The sequence below is a fragment of the Microcaecilia unicolor genome, chromosome 4 (genome assembly GCF_901765095.1).
Source record: "Microcaecilia unicolor chromosome 4, aMicUni1.1, whole genome shotgun sequence".
NCBI classification, from domain to species: domain Eukaryota; kingdom Metazoa; phylum Chordata; class Amphibia; order Gymnophiona; family Siphonopidae; genus Microcaecilia; species Microcaecilia unicolor.
In genome coordinates, this window is record NC_044034.1 from 186049296 (window position 1) to 186065606 (window position 16311).

The 16311-nt window shown below is 43.2% G+C and overlaps 1 protein-coding gene across 1 annotated transcript in view; it reads right to left on the minus strand.

Annotated features, from left to right (window-relative positions):
- The window catches only part of SOX6 (SRY-box transcription factor 6), an 802914-nt gene that overhangs the window by 324554 nt on the left and 462049 nt on the right, over window positions 1-16311 (minus strand). The window contains exon 7 of the mRNA XM_030201055.1: window positions 3899-4019. Within this exon, the coding sequence (XP_030056915.1) occupies window positions 3899-4019 (121 nt within the window). The remainder of the gene's footprint in view (window positions 1-3898; window positions 4020-16311) is intronic.

Sequence of the window (16311 nt, forward strand, 5' to 3'; positions counted from 1 at the left end):
GGACAAAGTTGACAGGGCATGTCAGAGACGTGGTGAAGGCGGGACGGGGGCGTGTTTATCGGCCGAGGAGAGATGGGCGCGCTCGGCCGATAATGGAAAAAAGAAGGGCACCAGAAGCGAGAATTTGGGTCACTTTTTTTGGACCCTTTTTTTTCATGAACAAGACCCCAAAAAGTGCCCGAACTGCCCAGATGACCACCGAAGGGAATCGGGGATGACCTCCCCTTACTCCCCCAGTGGTCACTAACCCCCTCCCACCAAAAAAAAATTTTTCCAGCCTTTATGCCAGCCTCAAATGTCATACCCATCTCCATCACAGCAGTATGCAGGTCCCTGGAGCAGTTGTTAGTGGGTGCAGTGGACTTCAGGCAGGTGGACCCAGGCCCATCCCCACCCTACCTGTTACACTAGTGCTGCTAAATGGGAGCGCTCCAAACTGCCCCCAAAACCCACTGTACCCACATTTAGGTGCCCCCCTTCAGCCATAAGTGCTATGGTAATGGTGTACAGTTGTGGGCAGTGGGATTTGGGGGGGCTCAGCACCCATAGTAAGGGAGCTATGGACTTGGGAGGTATTTTATTATTTTTTTTAATTGTTACAAGTGCCCCCTAGGGTGCCCGGTTGGTGTCCTGGCATGTGAGGGAGACCAGTGCACTACGAATGCTGGCCCCTCCCATGACCAAATGCCTTGGATTTGTTTGTTTTTGAGCTGTGCACCTTTGGTTTCCATTATCGCTGAAAACCGATACCGCCCAGCTCAAATCCGCCCAAATGCGATGCATTTGCCCGGCACAAACCATATTATCGAAACAAAAGATGGACGCCATCTTTTTCGAAAATACGGTCTGTCCTGCCCCTTCGTGTACCCATCCTCGGAGATAGGCGCCAATGGAGATGGGCATTCGCGTTCGATTATACCCCTCCACATAATCCATACTATGTAAGCCGCACTGAACCTGCTACCAAGCTGGAAAGAGCGGGGTATAAATGCAACAAATAATAATAATAAATAATACTAATAATATTTCATAAAGACACATAGGTGCCTATCAGGCTTATTTTCAAAAAAGAAGGGTGCTCATCTATCGACACAAATCGGGAGATGGGCATCCTTCTCTCAGGGTCAACCAAATCGGCATAATCGAAAGCCGATTTTGGGTGTCCCCAACTGCTTCCCGTTGCGGGGATGACCAAAGTTCCCGGGGGTGTGTCGGGGCCTTGGTGAAGGCGGGACTGGGGCGTGCCTAACACATGGGCATCCTCAAGCGATAATGGAAAAAAGAAGGGCGTTCCTGATGAGCACTTGGGCGACTTTACTTGGTCCATTTTTTCTTACGACCAAGCCTCAAAAAGGTGTGCAAACTGACCAGATGACTACCGGAGGGAATCGGGGATGGCCTCTCTTGACTCCCCCAGCGATCACTAACTCCTTCCCACCCTGAAAAAAACAACTTTAAAAACTTTTTTTGCCAGCCTGAAATGTCATACTCAGGTCCATCGCAGCAGTATGCAGATCCCTGGGAGGGGAGGTATGTGTGTGTCAGCGGAGGCATAGCGAAGGCATGGATGTCCTTCTTTCAAATATTTTGGATGTCCTGAACTGCCTCCGCCCCCCCCCCCAAAGGGACGGCCAAATTTCAAGGGAGTGGAGTGGAGGAGTGGCCTAGTGGTTAGAGCACTGGTCTTGCAATCCAGAAGTGGCCAGTTCAAATCCCACTGCTGCTACTTGTGAGCCAAAATCCAAATAAATAAAGGGGGTATCAGAGGCATAGCAGGCATGGATGTCCTTCTCACAGGAACATACACATTTTGGATGTCCTCAACTGCCATCGCAGGGACGGAGCAGAAGCATAGCGAAGGACGTCCTCAACTGTCATTACAGGGACAAAGGCATAGCGACAGACGTCTTTAACTGCCATTATAGGGACGGAGGCATAGCGAAGGACGTCCTTCACCCATACTCTAAAAAAAAATGTCCCTGACAAGCACTTGGACATTTTCACCTGGACTTGTATTTTTCTAAGGTTGTAGATGGCAATTTATTTAAGGTTGTAGACGGCTATTACACACACAGCTTGTCTGCATGTATGAAGCCGTCTTTGGCATGCGTAGAGCAGACACGCATAATGCTTGGCTGCTCTGCACTGGCTTCCCCTCCTTAGGAAGGAAATCGTGTGCAAATGAGCTAACAGCGAGCAGCTCATTTGCATGCGATTTCCTTCATGCATGGCCGTTCCTTTCCGAATCGCTAAGGGATCAGTAAGGGAAGGGCTTTTTCCATTCAGTTAGTGCATCAGTTAGTCCACTGCAGTGCCCCCTAGGGTGCCCAGTTGGTGTCCTGGCATGTTAGGGGGACAAGTGCACTACGAATGCTGGCTCCTCCCACGATCAAATGAGTTGGATTTGGTAGTTTTTGAGATGGGCATCCTCGGTTTCCATTATGGCCGAAAACCGGGGACAACCATCTCTAAGGTCAACCATCTCTAAGGTTGACCTAAATGTTGAGATTTGGGCGTCCCCGACTGTATTATCAAAACGAAAGATGGACGCCCATCTTGTTTCGATAATACGGGTTTCCCTGCCCCTTCACGGGGATGTCCTGCGAGGACGTCCTCAGGAAAACTTGGGCGCCCTGCTCGATTATGCCCCTCCATGTGTTTTTATATAAAAAAGCAAAAAACAGGCACCTTCATGCCCAATTAACCTAGGTGCCCTCAGTAAGTGTAAAGCTTGTGTGTAATTCTTGGGGGCATTTCCCGCATGTTCCCATACAGTTACCACACAGATAAAAGAAGTTACTATAAGTAAGTAAAATGAGGGCTCTTTTAGTAAAGCTTAGCGTGTGCTAATTGCCATGTAGCCCTTAGATATAAAATAGGAAGCGCAGCATTTTGCACGCACTAATGTCTGTTATTAGGTGCTAAGCTTTAGTAAAAGGGCCCCTTGGTTTTCCCAGAGGATAAGAAGGATAGCAATTCCTCACAGCATGGAACTCTGTAGCTAACAGCTGCCTTCAACAGAAAAAAAGGGGACAACAATGAATAAGGCACTTCAGATGCCAGATGCAATGAGATTTTTTAAAATATGCTGAGTAGAGAGGTGTGGTAGCTGTGTTAGTCCACTTTTAAAGGTAATCAATAGAAATAAAACAAAATAAAACGTGGAAAAGAAAATAAGATGATACCTTTTTTATTGGACCTCATACATATTTTGATTAGCTTTCGAAGGTTGCCCTTCTTCGTCAGATCGGAAATTATTATTTCCAATCTGATGAAGAAGGGCAACCTTCGAAAGCTAATCAAGAAATGTATTAAGTTATGTCCAATAAAAAGGTATCATCTTATTTTCTTTTCCAAGTTTTATTTTGTTTTATTTCTATTGATTACCTTTAAAATATGCTGAAAGGCAACTGTCTTTCCTTCCTCCATGGTACCAAGGGCAGTAACAGAACCAAGCATCAGCTTTAATTGTAGCAATACAAGGAAACTTATAAAAATAGCAATCAACTGGACATGTCACATAATAGCAACTAAACTGCATATAAATCATATGGAGGCCCTTTTACCAAAATGCGGTAAAAAGACGCCTTTGTGGAGGCACTTTAACCTAACAGCTTAGTAAAAGGATCCCATGGTAAAGTCAAGCGAACAGGTTGGGTTTTAAACGAAATCAATTTTTATTTGACCTGCACTTTGTAAAGTGTCCAGTTTTGTTTGGTTTCAGAGAAGCAGTAGAAAAGCCTTATACACTGGCCTTCCTATCCTTTGAAAATACTTAAAACAGAGTCTGTCTGATATCGGCCACTGAGATCTCTCAAAACAAGTGTTTGGAGCAGAAAACTTCTACTGCCTGTTTCTATTGTTATATTATACGTCCTGGTTGTCCCTGTTGACATACCTGGCTTGTATGTTATTCCTGGGGGGAAGAGGAATCCCTGCTGGGCTGCCGCAGCCGCTGCTAATGTCCGCTGGTCGTGTGGAAAAATTGGGATCATGAGCGGAGGTATGTGACCTTGAACCTGCTAAACAGAAGAGAGACTCTGATCAGACAAGGCACAGATTTGTCTTGACAAGTATTTCTCCAGTGCTGATGCTTGTTCTCGTGTGCATACGACCCCCTCCCAGAACCTTTGCTGAAATAATCCACACCAATTTCATGTCACCACATCAAAGTCCTCCTAAGGCTTTACTCCCTTGCAGTCAAAGGTGTACCCCTTTTTCTGAAACACACTTTTCATTGTTCTTTCCTGATTATGACTCCCTCTATATGCACGCTATTTCCTCAGAACTAAAAGGAAGGCAGGTCCTAGCACCCTGACATTAAATATGGACACATATTTGCAGTGATTCTGGCTTCCTTTTTACAGCCAGTGACTTTCCTGTTTTTATTGTATTTACTATCATTTTAATTGGGTTTCCTAAATCTTAAAACTATAAAATTACAACTGCATTAAAAGAGTATTCTCGGAGCAGAGTCAGGTATATTAAATGTGTTTCAAAGTCTTACCATAATGGGGCTAAATAGTTCTTAGACATCACTCAAGCTCTTCAGATTTAAAGCTACTATATCTTCACTTCCAATTAAACTAATATCCATTGCCATGCACCCTGGCAGTCTGAGCAGTTTTAAGACTTAATGCACTATTACGTAGTTTGATAATGAGATGGTGTATACAGACAGCATTTCTGAACACAGTCTTCTATATCAAATTTCATCTGATTTTAAGAAATGCACTAAAGTAGCAATGTCACACACCGTAGCTTGAATAGCAGTAGTTGACATGCTCTCAATAAGTAAAGTAGAGGGCTGGTAGCCTAGGTGATTAATACACCAGCCTTTCATCTCTGGAGCCCTGAGTTGATTCATTACTCAGATTCCAAGTAAACTGATGTTTTTTGTACTTTCAACTTAGTGCCTGATCTATTCTCTTTTTTTCTTGGTTTTTTTTTTTTTGCACTTAGATTTGAATTTTGTGGGTAATTTTATGTATAAATGCAGGGAAGGCCTTTTATAAAAGTATACAGCACATAGAAGGTACACACACACAAAAAAAAATCATGTCTACTTTTATGCAGACCATGAATAGGCATTCCTAGGGGTTTAGTTTATGCAGAGTAGAAGTGTGATGTATTTGCTTATTTTACAGAATAATGCAGGTACATGCCTAGAATATAGGCACAAATTTACACCATCTTTGGAACTGGTGACAATTTCTTTGTGTGAATTTGCACCCCACTGGGACTGGTTCTGGCTGCTAATTTTATAAGGGAACCTATGTTTAACGTTTCATCTAGGTATCATTTTACAAAATTACCTCCATTCGGGGCCGTCTATTTTTAAGCAGCAATAAGGCATGTAAATGGTGCTATTCTTGTAATTTACAACCTCTTATAGAACAGCAACTAACAGAAAAGTACACTGCAAGGAGTCCAGCACAATGCACTGGTCAAACCACATGATTCATGAAATGGTTCATTGACAGAACGTTTGCACAGTGCCTGTCTACTTCCTTCCAGGCTGAGCCAGTGCTATAATGTAAATTATGTGTTTAAGCACAGACATTTGCCGCCAGCACCCGCCTCTTCTTTTTGCTGAGGTTGCCTCTCTGATGTAACTTCCTGTTTCCTCAGAGGCAGCCGCAGTAGAGAAGAGGCTGGTGCCGGCAACAGGGCAGTGTATGGGAATTGCTGCCGCTGCCGGCTTTTAGAACAAGAAAAAATAAGATAAACTCAGGGAATAGAGTGAAGGAAGGAAGGGAGGGAGGAGATGGCAGAACATAGCCTAGGGGGGTGGCATCTCGGTCCGGGGGAGGGGCAGCATCTCAGCTCTGACTCGTGGCATCTTGCCTTGGGCCACCCCTGCCTAGGTTTGCCATTTATTTGCCTATATTTATAAGCCTAATCAGCAAGCTCCTAACTTTGTTTCCCCCTCCTAAATCCACCTCTTTTACTACCCACTTTTTATCTGCCTATATTTAAGAGTTTAGTGAAATTTTGAGTAAAAGTGTATGCTCTCAGCCCTAGTGGAGGAGTAGCCTAGTGGTTAGTGCAGCAGACTTTGATCCTGGGGAACTAGGTTCAATTCCCTCTGCAGCTCCTTGGGACTATGGGCAAGTCACTTAACCCTCCATTGCCCCAGGTACAAAATAAGTACCTGTATATATATCAACTGCTTTGAATGTAGTTGCAAAATACCACAGAAAGGCAGTAAATCAAGTCCCATTTCCCCTTTCCCTAGTAAATTTTCAAAGAGTCCGTTTATCCCAAGTTAGGAGCATAAATCCTGACTATCAGGCCCCCTGGAGTAGACAAGGCTAATGGAAATCTGCAATTTGAGTCAGGTCAGGGATGGGGGATGATGCTGGGTCACAAAGGTCACTAGCCTTGGGGTATGTATATAGTTTTAAGTGTTAGCAAGCAACTATTTTTTGCTGTTACTAGCCACAGAAAGCCCCTGCAGAGAAATCAGATTCTAAAATCACCCTTTTTCTGCAGTTCATAAAACAATTCCTACATTCATGTCTGCATTAGTAGTCCACAGATAGCACTGCAAATGAGCAAAATATTAAGATGGCACTGGTGGTTAGAAAATATTGATCAATGAGTTCTGGAGAAGTCCGGGACCTGCATTTGACTCTTCTACAAGGGCTTTCCATGCAACCTTGAACAAGTCATCTTATTCCGCTGCACCTCTCCAGTGGAAAATACCGCATTGTCTTATATGTCAACTGCAGTCAGCAAATTACAAAACAAAAAAAAAAAAGAGCTGTAGCTAATATTTAGTCCCTTTATTTATACTACACGTATACTATGATAACTAGGTAAAAATAAACAGTTTCTATGTCAGTAATACAATATCTTGAATGCTTAATCAACATCTTTTCTTCTCATTAAACAACAGTAAACATATGTAGAGTCAGACATCAAAATTAGTTACTTCCACGCAATAGAAGAATTGACTTCCTTCATCCGACACAGATGGCATTACATCCTACCTAAAAACAAAATAAAAATCAAACCAAACTTCAAATGCTTTATTTCATTTTGATTCCCAAAACACATTTGCACAGATCCCCATATGTTCACCTTTGGCTTTGTTTAAGCAGAGCCAAATTTCCTTGTCATATCTTGGTTCCTTTCCCATCCAGTGATGCAGGGCAGAAAGGCTACCGTGTATGTCTAAGAGAGTTAATTTACTGACAGCCCTTCTTCTCTGGGGATAGCCTTAAGAAGTAGGTTAATAAAGGTCAAACGAAAAAATAAATACTTTACAGTGTGTTTTTCTGAATTCATTTCTTGAGAAAATCAACTTATAATAAAAAGGTCTTTGTGCAATTATTGGTGTGGCGCTGGGGCGTGAAAGGAAGCAGCTTTGAACAGCTATTTCTTTCATTTTAGCTGAGGTAAGCCTAGGCTTTTGTACAAGTTTAACTTGGGTAAATTGAAGTAAGTCCCTGTGTAGCGCAAATGGCCTTTTACACCCAACAATGATGCCAGATTGCAAAGAAATGGCTCACATGCTCCCCCAAACCACCCTACCCCCATCCTGCCATGTTCAATTCAATACTTGAATATAAAAACTAAAAAAGAGGAAGAAAACAGTATTGCTGCCTGGCAAGAAAAAGTTAATTTTGAAAGAACAAAAATTAATATTTTACAACTGCTCGCTATGAGGAGATCTTAGGCAGAATGAATTCTTTGGACTTTAATTATTAAATAATATATCTGTTGTAGATGCCCTACATCCAGTTGAGAGACTGCTCTAAGACAAATGTGACAAAATTCTAGGAAACCTGGATATGAACTGAACGGAGATTTTTAGAAGAGAATTTTCATCTATGATAAGGATTTTGCAATAGAAAAGAAGGGAGTGTTTCAGGCATGCAGTAAACAGCAAGCTGAAAATAAGCATCATTTACAGGGGAAGTTATCAAGGTGCAGTAAAAGGCAGGCTTTTACCACACCTTGATTTACCGTGGGAATTACCAACCAGCAACATCTCAGTACCTCAGAATGCTGACTCCTGTGGCAAATGAATAATGCTGCTTGCAAGCCACCTCTCAAGCACTGTTACCATGAATATTGCGCCAAAATGTTGTAGCCTATTACTCCAGGGCTGTATTTTAAAGGGGCAGTGCACTTTAGTCAAAGTAGTGGGCAGAGTACCCCCCCCCCCCAAAGTGAAAGCCCCTCTTAGCCCCCTCCTCATAGTGCCAGCCCAACCATATTCCTCCCCAAATCAAAAGCTCCCCCACATCTAGAACTCCCCCCCCACCCCCACCAGCACCATCAGGCCTACCTTAGTTGAAATCCCTGGGTCTAGTGTTCCAGGCAGGAGCAATCCCCAATTGCTCCTGCCCTGTCAGCGCCTTTACACAAAATGGTGCCAGCAACCTCTACTGGGTCCATTCTGTTCCATTTTTCAATGTGTATATTGTAAAATGGCTGCTCCCAGTGCACAAGCAGGCAAATACATATGCACCCTGCATGCATTTTAAAAAAGGTCCTATATCTGTTTATTAGATTCTTGATATATTATCTTTCTGTGGTACAACCAAAGCAGTTTACATATTACTTACAATCTAAGTTGTTGGAGTTTTCTTTTTTTGTACCTGGGGTTGGCATATCCTTTTCTAAACATAGTAACGTATTAGCATAGTCTATGATGATAGATGAAGACCTGTGTGGTTCATCCAGTCTGCCCAACATGATAAACTCATTACTCATGTCTTGATCTGACCTTGCCATTTTCAGGGCACAGACCATAGAAGTCTGCCCAGCACTGGCCTTGCTTCCCAGTTACCAGTGTTGTCGTTCAATCTCTGTTAAGATTCTGTGGATCCATTCCTTTTAAATAGGATTCCTTTGTGCTTATCCGACGCAATTTTGAATTCCGTTACCATTTTCATCTCCACCACCCGCGGGAGGGCATTCCAAGCATCTACTACCCTCTCCGTGAAAAAATACTTCCTGACATTATTCCTGAGTCTGCCCCCCTTCAACCTCAATTCATGTTTTCTAGTTTTACCATCTTCTTGTCTCTGGAAGAGGTTTGTTTGCGGATTAATACCTTTCAAATACTTGAACGTCTGTATCATGTCACCCCTGTTTCTCCTTTCCTCCAGGGTATACATGTTCAGGTCGGCAAGTCTCTCCTCGTACGGTTGTAATGCAAATTCCATGCCATTTTTGTAGCTCTCCTTTGCACCGCCTCAAGTCTTTTTACATCTTTAACAAGATACGGCCTCCAAAACTGAACACAATACTCTAAGTGGGGCCTCACCAATGACTTGTACAGGGGCATCAACACCTCCTTTCTTCTGCTGATTATACCCCTTTTGATGCATCCCAGCATCCTTCTGGCCATAGACGTGTCACATTGTTTCTTCAACTTCAGATCCTCGGACACCATCAACCCAAGGTCCCTCTTCCGAATCGAGCTTTCTAATCTCTCTCCTCCTATCCGATAACTCTCTTTTTGGTTTCTGTACCCCAAGTGCATCACTTTGCACTTTTTAGCATTAAATTTTAACTGCCAGACCATCAACCATTCTTCTAATGCTTGGAGATCCCTTCTATTGTTTCTACTCTCTCCAGGGTATCCACTCTGTTGGCTATCTTCATGTCATCCGCAAAAAGGCAAACCTTTCCCTCTAAACGTTCAGTAATAACTCTCACAAATATATTAAACAGAATTGGCCCCAGCATTGACCCCTGAGGCACTCCAATGCTCACCTTCCTTTCCTCCGATCGAATTCCGTTTACCACCACCCTTTGCCACCTATCAACCAACCAGTTTTCTATCCAGTTCACCACTTGGGTCCTAAGTTCAGCCCTCTCAGCTTATTCACGAGTCTTCTGTGAGGGACGGTATCAAAGGCTTTACTGAAATCCAAGTAGATTACATCTAGCGCACGTCCTTCATCTAGTTCTTTGGTCACTCAGTCAAAGATATCAATAAGATTCATTAGGCAGGATTTTCCTTTGGTAAAGCCATGTTGCCTTGAATCCTATAACCCATTGGCTTCTAGAAAGTCAACTATCCTTTCCTTCAGCAGCTACTCTATTACTTTTCCTACCACCGACATGAGACTTACCGGTCAATAGTTTCCCACTTCTTCCCTGTCCCTGCTTTTGTGAAGAGGGACCACATCCGCTCATCTACAATCCCATGGAACCTCTCCCGTCTTAAAGATCTATTAAATAAATCTGTAAGGTCCTGCCAGGACTTCTCTGAGTTCCCTCAGTATCCTGGGATGTATCCCATCTGACCCCACAGCTTTGTCCACCTTCAGAGTTTCATGCCATTTATAAAGACTTCTTCCGTAAATGGCGCAATATCCACTCCGTTCCCAGATTATTCCCTCAGCGGCCGACCATGGTCCTTCTCCAGGATTTTCTTCCGTGAACACTGAAGAGAAGTAATTGTTTAGCATGTTCACTTTACCATCATCACTCTCCACAATGCCATTCTCATTATCTTTCAGTCTTACTATTCCATTCCTATCTTTTCTCCAATATATCTGAAAAAGGCCTTGTCACCTCTCTTAACTTCTTTAGCCATTTTTTTCTTCCACCTGTGCTTTTGCTAGCCTTATTTCTCTCTTTGCTTCTTTGAGTTTAGTCTGATAATCTTTTCTGTGATCCTCTCGATGCGTTCTTCTGTATTTTTTGTACGAAGCCTCCTTTGCTCTTATTTAGCTACTTGTTTGGAGAACCATATAGACTTTCTGTTTCTCTTGCTTTTATTTACTTTCCTCATGTAAAGATCAGTTGCCATATTTATAGCAGCCTTCAGCTTGGACCACTGATTTTCCACTTCACCTACAACTTCCCATGCCATCAGCTCCTTCTTCAGGTACTCTCCCATTTTACCAAAATCAGTTTGTCTGAAATCCAGTATTTTGAGTTCTATGCATCCGCACTCCACCTCTGCCCTTATATTAAACCATATTGTGTGATGATCACTATTATATAGGTAAGCATCAACCCAGATATTGGAAATCTCTCTCTCAAGTCAGTGTCTCCAAATTTGTTTATTTACCATAACTCTGGGACAAATGTAACTTGAAGCGAGGGAATGTGCCAAAGACAGCTTCCCTTTCTCTGTATTGTTCTCTCACAGCAGAATCTTAGGGAACTCAAAGGTGAAACTTTGGATGCCCATATTGATAAGAACAACGGACACTACAAATACTAATGTCTAGGTTACACTGCATTGGGGGGGGGGGGGGGAACAGAAGGAAGGACCATGTCTTTTTCTATTTTACCTTTCAACACTTGGGATAATCCCTGAGTGAGATTATATCCACTTTCCTCCTGCATTGGCCTCTCCTGGAGAGCGAGCTATAGGACACCACTGATGCAACCTCTTAACTTTATATTGTGTTCTTTTCTTTTTCTCTATTCTTCCTTTCTCCTTTATTTTATTTTTTTTTTCTGTCCCTTTCTATATTTTAATATTACATTTGTTGTAAACCGTTTAGATAGTGAGCTCATAGGCGGTATATCAAGAAAAAAATAAACTTGAAACTTGATGATTGCCCGGTTGACACTTTCAGGCTCATTTTCAAAAGAGGATGTCCATCTTTCGACATAAATCGGAAGATGGACGTCCTTCTCACAAGGACGTCCAAATCGGTATAATCGAAACCCGATTTTGGACGTCTTCAACTACAGTCCATCGCAAGGATGACCAAATTTCAAGGGGGCATGTTAGAGGTGTAGCGAAGGCGGGACTTGGGCGTGCCTAACACTTGAATGTCTTTGACCCATAATCAAAAAAAGCAAGGACATCCCTGACGAACACTTGGACGTTTTCACCCGGGCGTGTTTTTTTTATGAATAAGGCACACAAAGGTGCCCAAAATGACCAGATGACCACTGGAGAGAATCGTAGATGACCTCCTGTTACTCCCCCAGTGGTCACTAACCCCCTCCCACCCTCAAAAAACATCTTTAAAAATATGTCTTGCCAGCCTCTATGCCAGCCACAGATGTCATACTCAGGTCCATGACAGCACATGCAGGTCCCAGGAGTAGTTTCAGTGGGTACTGCAGTGCACTTCAGACAGGCAGACCCAGGCCCATACCCCCCTACCTGTTACATTTGTGGAGGAAACAGCAAGAACTCCAAAACCCTCCATTGCCCCATGTAAACCGCATTGAGCCTGCCATGAGTGGGAAAGCGCAGGGTACAAATGTAACAAAAAAAAAAACCCCACCACAAACCCACTGTACCCATATATAGGTGCCCCCTTCACCCTTAAGGGCTATGGTACTGGTGTACAGTTGTGGGGAGTGGGTTTGGAGGGGGGTTTGGAGGGCTCAGCACACAAGGTAAGGGAGCTATGTTCCTGGAAGCATTTTATGAAGTCCACTGCAGTGCCCCCTAGGGTGCCCGGTTGGTGTCCTGACATGTCAGGGAGATCAGTGCACTAGAAATGCTGGCTCCTTCCACGTCCAAATGGCTTGCATTTGGACGTTTTTGATATGGACGTCTTTGGTTTCAAAAATTGCCGAAAGTCAGAAACGTCCATGTCTAGGGACATCCAAATTTAAGGATTTGGATGTCTCTGACGGTATTTTCGAAATGAAAGATGGACATCTATCTTTTTTCAAAAATACGGTTTTCCCCGCCCCTGGATTTCGACGTTTTGCAAAGACATCCAAATCGCAACTTGGATGTTTCTTTCGAAAATGCCTCTCCATGACACCCATTTGTGCTATTCTTCAGCTATCAGATTTCACCCCTGCTGGGCATTTCATCAGGGGTCTCAGTGAAACCCATAACATGAGGGTCCGAACAAAACTGTCTGCTGGCTCTGACAGGACACTGCATCCACTTCTCCATCCCCCTCTCCACCACACATACACACACACTCTCTGACCTAAATTTTGCAATGGGTGTTTTGATAAGAACTCTGATCCCCAGATGGATATGTATCTGCATATATTGTTCCTATTCAAACAAACCCTCACAAAGAGCAACCATATCTCAAACAGCTAATTATTACCTGAAATGGTTTTACTCTATTACCTTAATGTTCTCTTTGCTTCATGTACAATTTCTCATTCATAATAGATTTTCTAAATGTTAAAACTTCCATAGTTATCCCAGTATGTTACTGTATTGGAAAATTGAATTCTTACAACAAATTACTTTCTTATGCATTATTCTTTGTTATGTATCCTATACTGTTTATTGTAAGCCACATTAAACTCAAACTTGTTTGGGATAATGTGAGATATAAATGTCACAAATAAATAAAATAAATAAATAAATACTGTAAACACATGCTAAATTGAAACAGGAGATTGGAAAATGCCTAAAAATCCATTTCTCTAGTGAGTTATGAATACGTTTCTGTTATTAGTTGCCACCCCATCCATTTGCATAGCAGTTAAGGCATAAAGCCTCATAATGCTTGTGTTCTTCATAATTCTCATGTCTTGCATGCTGACTGAAATAAATTAAAAATAGGTATGCAAACACAAACCATCTACAGCTCAGTGATACTAACTGGAACTTCAATAGAATCTTAGATGTGGAGAAGTATTTTTGTTATGATTTTTTCCCAAAGCTAAGCACCACCCCTAGATCTAAATGCACCCTTTGCGCCACAGCAATGATCTGGCATAAAATTATACAACAAATGAACATGTGGAGGGGCATAATCGAACGAAAACGTCTATCTCCATGGGTGTTTATCTCCAAGAACGGGTCCGTGAAGGGGCGGACCGAACCGTATTTTCGCAAAAAAAAGACGTCCATGTTTTATTCGACAATTTGTGAGCTGGGCGTTTTTGTTATTCAGCGATAATGGAAAATGAAAGCGCCCAGCTCAAAAACAAATAAATCCAAGGCATTTGTTCGTGGGAGGGGCCAGGATTCATAGTGCACTGGTCCCCCTCACATGCCAGGACACCAACCGGGCACCCTAGGGGGCACTTTTACAAAAACAAAAAAAAGGTAAAAGAACTCCCAGGTGCATAGCACCCTTCCCTTGTGTGTTGAGCCACCCAAATCCCCCTCAAAACCCACTGCCCACAAGTCTACACCATTATTATAGCCCTAAGGGGTGAAGGGGGGCACCTACATGTGGGTACAGTGGGTTTGGGGGGGGGGGGGGTTGACGACTAATAAGCTTTAAGCAGCACAATTGTAACAGGTAGGGGGGGATGGGCCTGGGTCCACCTGCCTGAAGTCCACTGCACCCCCTAACAACTGCTCCAGGGACCTGCATACTGCTGCCAGGGAGGTGGGTATGACATTTGATGGTGAAAAAAAAAGTTGTGAAACATCATTTTTTTGTGGTGGGAGGGGGTTAGTGATCACTGGGGGAGTCAGGGGAGGTCATCCCCGATTCCCTCCGATGGTCATCTGGTCATTTAGAGCACTTTTTTGGGACCGTTTTTCGTGTGAAAAACGGGTCCAACAAAAGTGTCCTAAATGTTCGCTAAAAACGCCTTTATTTTTTTGATTATCGCCCTAACGCATACATCTTTCCTCGGCCGATAACCACGCCCCAGATCCACCTTCGCTACACCTCTGACACGCCCCCATCAACTTTGTCCGCATCCGCGACGGAGTGCAGTTGAAAACGTCCAAAATCGGCTTTCGATTATACCGATTTATTCGTTTTTGTGAGATAAACGTCTATCTCCCGATTTGGGTCGAAATCTAGGCGTTTTTCTCTTTCGATTATAAGGTGGATAGTTTAACAAAAAACAATATTTACACAGGGCAAATGTTGATTTTTGAAAACTAAACACTGAATTAAACAGTCAATATCTTATAAGCATACTTGTGTACTTCCTCTGTGTGCTGAAATCTCACATTAGTACTCATTTGCATTATTGTTTTATTCTGTAATCATGCCTTTTAACCAACAGGAATAGGCATTATCCTTCAGATTTTATATAGTGTGATCTAAGTTGCACATGCAGATCTAGTCATTTTCTATATCTATGTGCCCAACTTAATTACTTAACAAGCCAATCAGCACTGATAATTGCCACTTAACATGCAATTATTTACACTAATCGATCAACTGAAAGGCCCAAGTTGATAGCTAAATGTAAATTAAAATCTCCCAGCAACAGGAGATGAGTAAAAGTAGTTGAATACTGAGAAACAAAGAGGGGCGTTTTCGAAAGGGACGTTCAAGTTGCGATTTGGACGTCCTTGCAAAACGGCAAAATCCAGGGGCGGGGAAGCCCGTATTTAAAAAAAAAAAAGATGGGCATCCATCTTTCGTTTAGAAAATACCGTCAGAGGCGTTCAAATCCTTAAATTTGGTCGTCCCTAGATTTGGACGTCCCTAGACATGGACGTTTCTGACTTTTGGTGATTTTCGATACCAAAGACGTCCATGTAAAAAACGGCCAAATGCAAGCCATTTGGTCATGGGAGGAGCCAGCATTTGTAGTGCACTGGTCCCCCTGACATGCCAGAACACCAACCGGGCACCCTAGGGGGCACTGCAGTGGACTTCATAAATTGCTCCCAGGTACTTAGCTCCCATACCTTGTGTGCTGAGCCCCCCAAAGCCCACTACCCCCAACTGTACGCCACTACCATAGCCCTTACGGGTGAAGGGGGCAGCTAGATGTGGGTACAGTGGGTTTGTGGTGGGTTTCCTCCAAAAACGTAACAGGTAGGGGGGATTGGCCTGGGTCAGCCTCTCTGAAGTGCACTGCATCCAGTAAAACTGCTCCAGGGACCTGCATGTGCTGTCATGGACCTGAGTATGACATCTGAGGCTGGCATAGAGGCTGGCAATCAATATTTTTAATGGTGTTTCTTGAGGATGGGAGAGGAATAGTGACCACTGGGAGAGTAAGGGGATGTCATCCCCGATTCTCTCCGGTGGTCATCTGGTCATTTTGGGCAACATTTTGTGCCTTATTCATAATAAAAACACGTCCGGGTGAAAACATCCAAGTGTTCGTCAGGGACGTCCTTGTTTTTTTCAATTATGGTTCAAGGATGTCTAAGTTTTGGGCACGCCCAAGTCACGCCTTCGCTATGCCTCCGACACGCCCCCTTGAACTTTGGCCGTCCTTGCGATGTCCTGCAGTTGGAGACGTCCAAAATCGGGTTTCGATTATACCAATTTGGACGTCCCTGTGAAAAGGACATCCATCTTCCGATTTATGTCGAAAGATAGACATCCTTCTCTTTTGAAAATGAGTCCAAAAGTCAACAAACTGATTCTCAACTGTCGACCAGTTTCCTGGTTGTCTATAGATCAACATAAAACCTAAAGAACCGGATACAGTATCATCACATAATTGACATAGAGGGGC